This window comes from Rhinopithecus bieti, unplaced genomic scaffold (genome assembly GCF_001698545.2).
Source record: "Rhinopithecus bieti isolate Rb0 unplaced genomic scaffold, ASM169854v2 scaffold_19722, whole genome shotgun sequence".
Classification (NCBI taxonomy): Eukaryota; Metazoa; Chordata; class Mammalia; order Primates; family Cercopithecidae; genus Rhinopithecus; species Rhinopithecus bieti.
Window position 1 is genome coordinate 1,515,089 of NW_016809905.1, and position 12,137 is coordinate 1,527,225.

Sequence of the window (12,137 nt, forward strand, 5' to 3'; positions counted from 1 at the left end):
TGAGACATGAACCCTACTGGAGTCAAGAGATCCACTGGGTTAATAAATGATAGAACAGTCTCAGTGGCCTTGAAGAAAGAGTAATGGAAGACTATAATGACTTCAACCCCAGGAGAAAAGATGGAGAATTAATGTTCTAAGAGTGGCAGGGCTCCTAGACAGTACAGAGAAAAATATGTGCAAACTTGCTCTGTTCTGATCCATTGAATGAAGGAACACACACGATTTTCGTCCCTCTATCTCAACCTAGCCTCTTGTGTCCCTGCTCCTCTGATTAGCGTGTATGTTCCTCCCTCTACAATAAAGATATTGACTAACCTGGGAATGAGGTGATGAGAACAAGGACCTGGAGAGTGTCAAACTCCCCATGTTGGCTGTTTTACACAGTGGAGTTGAGACTCAAATTATCTTTGCTATGAACCCTCCCTTCTTTTCTGAGCAAGTGGAAAGTATAGTAGTGAGGACTTCAGAGTGCAAAAGCTCTGGGCTTAACATCTAACCAGTTCAACCATGCTGAGCTCAATGGTCCTTCTCTGTAAGACTAAGAAGTGTCCACAATGAATCATTGTCAGAATGTTTTGCTACAGCTTCAAAATGGGCATGGGAGGGGACACAGCTTGTCTTTCAAAGGGAAGATTCTAACAGCTTTTGTCACTTCATGCAAGTAATTTGCTGTTTTATTGCATTCTGCAAATCAGACCTCATTCATATCTTTCCCACTGCCTTGCTTCTATTACAGATACTTGAATGGGAAAGAGGTGAGGGTAGTGCCTACATAATCTGACCCTCCTTCCAGTATCTGGCCTGTTGGTTTCACACAGCTTTGGTTTTCATAGTAATTCCACGACCTGTGAGGACAAAAAGCATTGTATGTTTTAAAAAGAGAAGCTCAGGGGCATACAGCCAGCTTCTCAACCACGCAGAGCCAATTCCTTCAACACGGGCCTTTGAGGTGCAGGGCTGAATTCCACTAGAATTGACACCAGATATTTTTTGCCAGCCTAGTACAAGGTCCACATTACAAACCAAAGCTCAGAAATTTCTGGAGGAGGTGTATCAAAACTTACTCTGCGAGACTCTGCTGAACCGACTGCATCAGGGAGAAATTTCATCTCCCAGAAGGGTGCGTGCGGCTCATCATTTCTTCCTGGAAACATCTGCAGAGACTTGCTTTTCAGGTAAGGACTCATTACTAAGTATCGGATACATAGGATGAACAAGTCTAGAGAGCTAATGTACAGCATGAGAACTATAGTTAATAGAATTGCATTGTATATGCGATTCAGGCTACATGAGTGGGGTTATAGCTGCTCTTGCCACAAAAACAACAAAAATAAGTAACTATGTGAGGTAATAGATATATCAATTTGCTTCACAACGGTAACGTTTTCACTACCTATATGTTCTCATAACATATTATATACTTTAAATATCCACAATAAAATTTATTTTTAATGTAATTATTGCTTTGTGACACCTCTTTCACTTAAGTGAGGCAAATTAAAGTGCGCATATTGTGTTATGTTCAGAAATACGCAGGCAACTATGCTCAAGGAAAAGGAGTAACTTCCATTTAAGAAACACATATCTGACACCTATTTTGTAAAAGGCAGTTTGCTAGCTACCATGAAAATCCTTAGAAGTTTGTGCTCTGAACTAATAAACGAATAAAGAAAGATTTGAGAGCTTCTTGAAAGCAGGTAGATGAACAGAATACTGAGTGTGTGGAGACACTGGAAACATTACTGTATTTAATCCTGGTCACATTATAAGGGAGGCAGTTTTTTCCTTACACTACTGATGAGAAGGTTGCTGCCCTGAAAGTGAGAGAGGAAATAAGTAGATCAATAAGACAATAACACAGACAAGATTTATTTAAATTATACAGAAAACAAATTTTACTTTAAAGATTTAATCTACAATTGTACTACCACCATTTACTTATTGATTCCTATTTGCCTTTGTTCTCTCTTAAATTTGAACTTTATGTGTTGTATGTGAACTGTTTTGTGTCCTATATTTTCTCATTTTATTTGAACACTCTCCCATGTGTCTATAAGTATTATATATTATGTCTGTATGCATTATGTTAATGTCTTAGGGTTGCATCACTCTGTTGGATCATTTTATGCTATCTTCCCCTATTGAGGCAGATAGAGATTTTGTTCAGGACTTGCTTATGTTTGTGTGACTTTATAAAATTCTGTTTAGAGTTTTTGTTTTGTTTTGTATTTAGAGACCCTCTGTTACCCAGACTGGAGTGCAGTAGTATGAACATAACTCATTGGAACATTGAAATTGCTGTGGGCTCAACTGAGTCCAGGGTTGGATTCCACTGGAACTGACATCAGAATTTTTTGCCAACTTAGTACAAGGTCTGCATTACAAGCTACAACTCAGAAATTTCTGGAAGAGTTGTACCAAAACTCACCCTGTGAGACTGTGGTCAGATTATGTAGGCAATACTCTCTTACTCTCCTTCCCATTCAAGTACCTGCAGTAAAAGCAAGGTAGTGGGAAAGATCTGAATGAGGTCTGATTTGCAGAACACATTTTTTTCCCTACTTACACAAAACAGCAAATTACTTGCATGGAGTGATGAAAGCTGTTAGAATCTTCCCACTTTAGCCTCCTGAGTAGCTAAGGGCTACAGGTGTGTGCCACCATACCCAAGTAATTTTTATTTTTGTAGAGGTTGTGGTCTTGCTGTGTTGACCAGGCTGGTCTCAAACTTTTGCCCTCAATTAATCCTCCCTCCTTGGCCTCTGAAAGTGCTGGAATGACAGGTATAAGCCACCATGCTCAGCCTAGAGTTGTTTTCTTCTTTTAAATTGTTTTCTTTGGACGAATTTCCACTTCTGTAATAACTGGACCAGGATCAAAGATTCTGGAGTTTACGCCCAGGGATGCTACTCATTGCCCAGTGCTGCCAGCTGCCGTGGTTGTGTCAGATTTCCTGGAAGAACCTCAGCCTCAGTAGCTTTCAGTTTGCCCCAACCAAGCATGAGAGCCATACTTGGTTGTTAGTTTGTAAGTACATCCTTAGAGGGCGGTTCCAAACTTTACTCTTCAGAAAATACTGTAATATCACACCCCACAGACTTGGCATTAAACTCTATTTTAACTCTACTTTATAACTTCCTTAGGAGTTGCCTCTAGAGAAAAGACAAGATTAGCCTTTAGGAATGTTATGCTTTTATCATCCTAAGACCCTTAGATAAGAGATATGGTCTGGAGTTTTCTTTAAGATATAATGTAGTACAAAATAGCTGGAAACTTTTCTCATGTCCAGGATATATTATGCATTTAACATATATATGTTTACTGAATGAATACATTAATGTCTCTATACTTTTGGAAAGTGGAGTGATTAGACAGACAAATTAATACAAGCATTTCATGTATTCAATCATTTGTTACTTACGTATTGAGGGCCTACTATGTGCCAAATACTGTGATAAGAATTACTGATAAAAGAATAAGTAATATGAGCTTCTTGCCTCACAAGAATTCAACATCTAGAAAACAAAATGAAATTTGACTTTAAAACATCATATTGAACAGCATAAATATATATGATATTTATCAATTGAAAGAAGAAAACTTTAACCCAAATAACAAGTTATATAATTGAAATATGCATAAACACTTATGAAAGTACAGAAAAGGGAGTGACTTATTCAGCCAGACATAAGAGACAGTGAAAAGAGCACTAGGGATAATAGGCTGTACAGGTAAACTTGAAGGGGTAAGTGGAAGCTTAATTTAGAAGGCAGAGCTGAAGTAGGAAATTTCAAACTGAGAATAAATGTAGAGAGACTAGAGGAGCTAAGCAGACACTGTGTTGAAGAAATGCACTGTGGTCCTACATGGTGGACAGTAGCAACAGAAGAGGCTAGAAGGGTAGACTAGAGTCAGACGGTAAAGGGAGAATCCATGGGCTAAGGTATTAAGGTAGTTTCTTTTTATATATGCTCAGATGGGTAATTAGCCAGACTCTAGGGACTTTTCTTTTCTTTTCTTCTCTCCTTCCTTCCTTCTTCTTTTCCTCTTTCTTTCCTTTTTTTCTTTTTCTTTCTTGCTCTCTCTTTGTCTCTCTCATCTGTTTACTCTCTCAATGAAGCTCCCCATTGGCCTCCTTAAGCTCCAAAACCTCAGTAAGCTCAATCAGTGAGAGTCCTTGTGCTTTGATTAGATTCCATCTCCTAAACTTCAACCTGAAAACTGCCATCAGATAATAAGCTGGTGCAATTCTAGGACTCACCTTTTCTGTTTTCCTTTTCTCAGAGATCATAGTTCTTTCTGCATGTCCTGATGTTCAACATACGAAAATTGTTATTGTTTTAGGTGGACAGGTAAATTCAAGTTCTGTTGTCCTCTCTTGGCTGGAAGCAAAGCACTGTTACTGGTAGTTAATTCTTATGGGTCTGCAGCAACCTCAATTCTCTCCTTAGAAGAATTCAGCTGAGGGGCATAAGGTGGAAGGAGAGACTAAGGCAAGTTTTAAGAGCTAGAGTGAACATTTTTTAAAAAGCTTTAGCCGGGCGCGGTGGCTCACGCCTGTAATCCCAGCACTTTGTGAGGCCGAGGTGGGCGGATGACGAGGTCAGGGGTTCGAGACCAGCCTGACAAACATGGTAAAACCCCATCTCTACTAAAAATACAAAAATTAGCCAGGTGTGGTGTTGCGTGCCTGTAATCCCAGCTACTCTGAGGCAGGAAACTTGCTTGAACCTGGGAACTGGAGGTTGCAGTGAGCCGAGATTGCACCACTGCACACTGCACTCCAGTGTGGGTGACAGAGTGAGACTCCATCTCAAAAAAAAAAAAAAAAAAAAAAAAAAAAAAAAAAAAAAAAAGGCTTTAGAGCAAGAAGGAAAAGAACTAAAGTGAACTTGGAAGAGGGCAAAGTGGGTGACCTGAGAGATCAGGTGAGTAGTTTGAACTTTTGCCTTGGAGTTTTACATGTTGGCATATTTCTGGGCTCTTAGGTCCATTCTCCCCTGATTCTTCCCTTGTGGTGGGTTGTCCACATGTGCAGTGGCCTGCTAGCACTTGCGAGGTGAGCATGTGCCGTGTGTTTACTGGAACTGTATGCGTGCTCATTTAAGGTGTTCTTCCTTTACCAATCAAATGTCCCTAGAAGGTCACATACCAATTAAACTTCACCATTTTATCCTTGAATGCACATGCTTGAGTCCACTCGCCCAAATCCTGAGATATCAGGAAGCTGCTGATCACCGGTTTTAGGTTCTCTATCTATTGAGAGACTACCTTTGGCTGGCACTGGCTGTAACCAATTATTATTTTAGAAAGTCAATTAACAACCACCTGATCATCATCTGATGGTTGCCTGACATTTCTTGGGGTGAGTGGAGCCCTCATGACTTGGGTACATTATGCTGCCAACATACTTTGGTGCTGCATGACTTGGATATGTTCACCAGTGGTAAGACACCTCTACATCTCGCCTTCTTCAGATGGAGACATTCAACCCCTGTACGATATTTTCTTCTCCCTTTTCACTCTCCTGCTTACTAACCAATCCCAGGAACAATTCCTGTCAGCCGCAAGTGGCTCTGCTCCCCGTGATTGATCTCTCGGTTCACCCTGATAGGTGGCTCATGGGAGTGGGAAGGACCTTCGGGCCTGCACTGAGTAGAAGTGAGGAACTAATGGCCCTCCTGAACAGGAGGTTTGTGAGAGTGATAGGGCTAAAGCCTAAAAGTGCAATGCCTGGGATTTCCTCTGCTTTTTCAACTAAAAATGACTCTTTCACAAGAAGCTGCACCCTCTATCTCCTGATTTCTCTGTGTGATCTGAAATTGTCTTGCACACCTACCAAACTGTCTGGCTTGAAGACAAGTCTGACTCTTCTTTCACTTCACATGCCACGTGACTTCTTAAACACACACTTCCTGTTATTCATGCACCCATGGCTCTTACTGCATTCGTGCAGCAGCAAAGGCATGAGCTCCCTTGCAGATCTCCCCTGAAATTTATACATGTTTTTATCCTACAAGCTCGGATGACCTCCAACCCGCTCCCTATCTGTTGGCACATTGCCAAAAATAAAAAAGAGACACTAATTGAAACCCCAGTTCTGCCAGTGCCTTATGACTTAACATATGCTTTTTGTTCCTGTTACAACCCAGAGCTAAGTTTTCTGGTGTTTTGAAACAGTTTGCCTTCCTGCATAGGGCAGACACTTTAAGGATCTCACTTACTTTTCTTTTTTTTTTTTTAAGTCAGCACCTCTTTAGGGGAGGGAAAATTCTTCCTTTATCATTTGCAAGTTCTTGCCCTAAGTCCCACGTCCTCCAGAGGTTCCTCCTTTGTGTTGAGGGCAACAAAACATTGCCCTCTCAAATCCAAGGGTTGCTGTTTCTGTAAGCATACGAAGGCTTTTCATGAGTGTTCTTCTCGCTTCCTCCTACTTCCTCCTGTAGTCTCCATTTCTCTAATCACTCCTACTCCCTTCTCAATATGCATCAAGACCTTCAAGGTCATATTTAAAGGGAGGGAAGTCCAGCCCTCTTATGGCAGTTAACTGAAAAGCTTCTCTTCTACTTAAGGAACACACAAAATGATAATCTGAGAAAAGAGATAATCATTTTTATTTTTGGCTTGAATGCTTTGAGCAAGAATCACTATAAAGTCATGGAGACAAGGATATAGGCCAGCCCGGCAGGTGCAAGAGACCCACAGGACAGAGATGAAGGTTGGTCCCAGGCTAACAGATTACTATTAGAACAGAGATAAAGATAAGGTTAGAGGTACAGGGTAACACCAGTTCTTTCCAGAACCCCAAGGATGAACAGGAGGCCTACTGTACACTCCAGTGTCTCCTGTGTTCTCAAGTGCGCAATCGTAACGAGATAGGACCAAGGGTAAGGGTACATGGTAAGACCAGTTAATCTGGAACCTTAAGGATGATGGGGATGCCCCTTTCAGGAATAACAGGAAAGTAAGAAGGGGCATATTCTTTCCCTTTTTCTTTTCTTTTTCTCTTCTGTTTTCTCTTCATAGATGGGTAATCATCTCCATAAAACAGGTTATGACACGCAGATATATACCCCCAAACTAGGAAAAGTCTGAGTCCCCAAAACCTTAAAACAAAACAAAACAAAAAAACTAGTTTTCTTTGTAATACTTGGCCTAAAATGAAATGAGAGAAAATTACAAAAGTCAGTCTTGGAACCCAGTGCCCTTATGCAGGAAATTCTCAAATTAGCCTTCTCAGTCTTTTATAACCAAGAACAGAATAAGGAGAACAGGACTAAGAAAAAGGAGAAATGTAGGAACCAGAGGCAAGGATATTGTCCTCTCAATATTCAAGAGTCACCCTTCTACAGGGGACCCCTAGGTTGCCCATCAGTGAGACATGACAAAATCAAAATCCTGCCCCTGTCCCCCTTGAACCTGGCTGGATACTACTGCCCTGATGGCTAGCAAGAGGCCAAATCCACAGAACCACCACTGCTACCCCTCTGTCAGCAGGAAGCAGTTATAGAAGACTGACTTTTGTCTATTTTCCCCAAAGAATTGGGGTCTTGAACTCATGGTGGGGGAAATGTTACACTAGGTAGCTAGTCAGGCATACACAGGGCAGGAGAAGGCCCCACATCCCACACCCCACACCCAGATATATCAGGCAACCATCAGGTGATGGTCCAGTGGTTAACTGTCTCTCTAAAATAAAAATTGGTGACAGCAAGTGCCAGCCAAAGTCAGTCTCCAGATACACAGAAAAAACCTGAAAACGGTGATCAGCAGCTTCCTGACAAGACCTCAGGAGATGGGCAAGTGGGCTTAAGCATGTGCATGCAGAGGCAAAATAGCAGAGTTTTACTTCTAGGGACATTCAACTGCTAAGGGAGAATGTCTCAAGTTAGGATGCATACAACTCCATGCTCACACTACACATGCTCACCTCTCACATGCTAGCAGGCCTCTGCATATGTGCACAGTCCACCCCCATGGGAAGAATCGGGGCAGAATGGACACAAGACTCCAGAAGTATGCCTACATATAAAACCCAGTCAAAAGGTCCAACTGCACACTTCATCTCTCAGTTCGTCCACTTGGCCCCTTTCCAAATGCACTTTACTTCTTTTCCTTCCTGCTCTCATGCGTTTTAATAAACATTTACTCCTGCTCCAAAACTTGCCCTGGTCTCTCTTTCTGCCTTCTGCCCCTCGGTCAAATTCTTTCTGTTGAGGAGACAAGAATTGAGGTTGCTGCAGACCTGTACAGATGCACCACCAGTAACAGCAACAGTCTTTTCACTGATGTTCTAAAATCACGAGGTTACCTGATTATAGAATCACGCACCAGACCAGTTTTAATGCAACACCCTCTCATAGCCCTACCTTCACTTGGAATCTACTTTGCTCTCTTCCAAATATCGCAGTTCTAAAACAGAACACAGTGACACAGCATCTTTCTTCATTTTTCAGGTAGTTGTGATGTTCTGGAATGTTTAGGTAATCCCAATTTGACGCAGCTAGTCAAATATGTAAAATGCTATTTTATATTACCTAGTAATTTCTACAAAATGTACCACAGATCCTAGTTTAAGGCTTAGAGATGGAATTAGCTTCAAAGTGTGAGGCTTGGTGAGAGTCCAAGTTTTGAATATGACCCAGTAATAATTTTTGAAAGGTTGTTTATATTTAGACCATGTCAGAATGCCCTTTATTAAAATGCCTGTATAAAAATATCATGCAATATATAGGACTTTGGTTCAAGTGGAGAGAAAGAAGAAAAGGAAGAGGAGGAGAAGAGGAGTGGTGGTAGTAATCGAATAAATAACAAATGTTCAGTGCTTACTGTAAGACCGACACTCTACTAAGCACATTGCAGGTATTCATTCCTTTAATCCTCACAAAAATTCTGAGTGATATAGTGCTATTATCCCATCTACCTTTGAGGAAACCAAAGTACCGAGAGACTAAATAACTTTCCCAAGTTTACACAACTCATTCCCAGAGGAGTCAGGAGAATCACTGATAGCAACTAAAATTCAAAAGATATTATGTGTATTTTAAAATGTGCTTTTTAACCTAAAGTGAAACTAATGGCTGGAATTCATCAAAGGGTAAGAAAAAAGACCTGAAAAACTCAGAGAAAGATCCTTGAGTTTTCCACCAGTCTCATCTTCTCTTGGATTTGCTGAGGACCGCAGTTGAAAGGCACTAAAGAAAAACCTGGTCATTAATACAGAACTTGCTACTCTTGTTTCAGAATCTCCTCTAGCTCTTCTCACTCCTGTAACTCCGTGATGTTACCATTACAAGGTGCCCAGATGCTGCAGATGCTGGAGAAATCCTTGAGGAAGAGCCTCCCAGCATCCTTAAAGGTGATAATGGAAAATTCTGAGAGGAGTAAAGAAGACAAACTTGCCGTGAAAGAGGAGGGAAAGGGATTGACATTTATGATGCACCTATTTTGAGCCAGGCAGTATTTCATGTTTTCTCTCATTTAGTTTGCCTTACCTCTCTACAAGATGTTTACTACCATGTCCATGTTGCTGATAAGAAAATGAAGACAGTTAACGAATTTTCTCAGTATACCACAAATACTGAGTTGCAATGCAATGATATGAACATAGTTATGCCTTAGTCTAAACACTACTTTTGCTCTGTGCTGACTCAAAAAATTACTTCCTTGCTCCTGTCCAAGAAGCATTTAATAATAACACTGGAAATTTGCTCAGAGTTCTACAAAGTTGGCTGAGGCTGCATATTAATGTTTAACTTATTTATTACAAAAGGAAACTTGCCAGTGAGAGGTTAACCAGAATGAGTCTTCTTTGAAATAACAGATCAATTTATATTTTAATGTAAATTTCCCAATTGCTCTGAATTTAAGGCATGTCGAGTTACTTTAGGGCTAGCTCCCAATATCCCTCTTAACCTGGTATTAATAATTAGAGGTCTCAGAATTAAATAAAACATATCTATGTTATATATATATGTTTTACATATATTTTTTATATATATGTAAATGCCTACATCCAGAACTATGCAAGAGCAGTTCCAATGACAGAGTCAGATTCTTGTCTGTGTATATATATATTTAGCAACCAAATGGATATGGCTTACTCCAATGGAACTCAAGTACAATTGTTCATGTGTATGTGTGTGTGTATCTCTTTAGTGGACAATTATTTTTACATTTGTATTGTTTTGGAAGACATTCCTATATAGTGCATACATTTCAGATAAATACATTCAAATTACCCATTCCCTAAATGATTTGCTATTCCCTTTTCAGTATAAAGGAGAAAATATTAGTATTCTTTTGTGATTATATAGTTTGATTTTCATTCATTAGAGATGAATTAATGAGACAACAAGCCTTATTCTTTATTTATTAACAACACAATATGGCTTCAAGTAAACTAATCCAAATCTAAAGTTACCCACCTTTCAGCTCCTACTAACATTAATCAAAATTACCTAATATTTAAGTGCCTTCACATGACAATCTTTACGATCCAAACAACCTCCCAGAGAGACAGAATATTTTTCTTGGAAGGCATATTAGTTAGACACTGTATGTATACTTACTTGAGGTATCTTTATGATTAGTGGCTACTTTAAAAAATTCTCTAGGCTAAACATTTTTTTCAATACTCTGTGATGTAGAATTTTCTGCCTTAAATTTCTCCTTATTCCTTGTGTTAAGTGGATCCTAAACATTTTGAGAAAACTCTAGATGTTTCCCAGTGATTCCTTCTTGGAGCCTCTCTGTGGTGAGATAAGGAAGCCGTCATGACTCCTCCCTTTCATGAGGAAATAGCATTCCTCCTCTTTGGTTGCATACTAAAAGACATACATTTTCCCCTAATGGAACTCTAAAATTTTTTATGCCACTTGCTTTTGATGGAGGTGTATAACCTAGAATTCACTATTACTCAACAATTGAGGCCTAGTTAAGAAAATGTCCATCCATTCTTCTGTTAGATATAAAATGCATAAAGATGTTCACTACAACTGATTCAACTGATAACAGCTGCCTCACCATGTTTTGTTCACTAGTGTGAAAGGAAAATATCTTGGGCCACCAAAATCACTAAAGAAAACTCAAGCTGGAAACTGCTTAGGGCAAACTTGCCTCCCATTCTATTTATTCAAAGTTGCTAAGATAGATGCATATCTGATTGCCTCTCTGGAAAGGCTAATCAGAAACTCAAAAGAATGAACTGTTTGTGTCTCACATATCTGTGACCTGAAAGCTTTCTCCCTGCTTCAAGTCTTCCTGCCATTGCTTCAGAATGTCCCTTGTTTCAGTATGTCCCACCTTTCCAAACCGAACCAATGTACTTCTTATGTGTATTGATTGAGGTCTCATATCTCCCTAAAATATATAAAACCAAGTTGTACCCTGACCTCCTTGTGCACATGTCATCAGGACTTCCTGAGGCTGTGTCAGGGGCACATCCTCAACCTTGGCAAAATAAACTTTCCAAATTAACTGAGACCTGTCACTGATTTTCAGGGTTCAGATTTTGGTAACCATGGGGGGACTCTGAGTGGAGATGCCCTGACCTTTGACAAATCTCCTATCGGTCCTTGGTACCAGCATGGCTACCTTTATGGCTCAAACTAATAGGACAATTTGCTGAGGTCTGCAAGCACCCCCTCCAGAGAATCCCTGATCTCCCCTGATCTGGTCAAATTATAAAGTTTATTTATTCCTAATTAGATGGGGAGGAAGGTCTCTTTGAAGAGGAACCTCTACTTTACTTTTTACACGACTAAAGTTAGCATTTAACAACTACCTAGTGTTAATTTCTGCTTACACTTACAGTGCTCAGAAATCATATAATTTGTGTGATCATTGTTAGTTCTGCTTAACATTTTTGTTCTTTGTATTTTTCTTGGTCAAGTCGAAAGGAGAACCCTAAATTATGAGGAACAAGACCTCTGATGTGGGAGGAAAATGGCTAGCAAAAGAAAAAAAAAGATTTTGAATTTTAACTATTAAAGTGGCTTTATTTACATTATAAGGCCACCTTTTTGCCAGCCAGACCAAACTGAAAGAGCAATGGCTGTACTTCTGAAAAAGCAGCATTTTGTCTTAACTGAAATATTGTAATAAGATTTTTTTTAAAATGTAAGGAGCTCGAT

General features: G+C 39.8%; 1 protein-coding gene across 3 annotated transcripts in view; it reads left to right on the forward strand.

Annotated features, from left to right (window-relative positions):
• Positions 1 to 637: 637 nt before the first annotated feature.
• Positions 638 to 12,137, forward strand: part of GLYAT (glycine-N-acyltransferase) — a 24,937-nt gene continuing 13,437 nt past the window's right edge. Inside the window, exons 1-3 of one of the 3 annotated variants that reach the window (XM_017890850.1) lie at positions 638 to 1,178; positions 2,237 to 2,375; positions 9,247 to 9,361. In XM_017890850.1, the coding sequence (XP_017746339.1) occupies positions 9,284 to 9,361 (78 nt within the window). In that variant the 5' untranslated portion in view covers positions 638 to 1,178; positions 2,237 to 2,375; positions 9,247 to 9,283. Of the gene's footprint in view, positions 1,179 to 2,236; positions 2,376 to 8,771; positions 8,866 to 9,246; positions 9,362 to 12,137 lie in introns of those variants that run through there. The other 2 variants (XM_017890849.1, XM_017890851.1) reach the window with 2 other exon arrangements.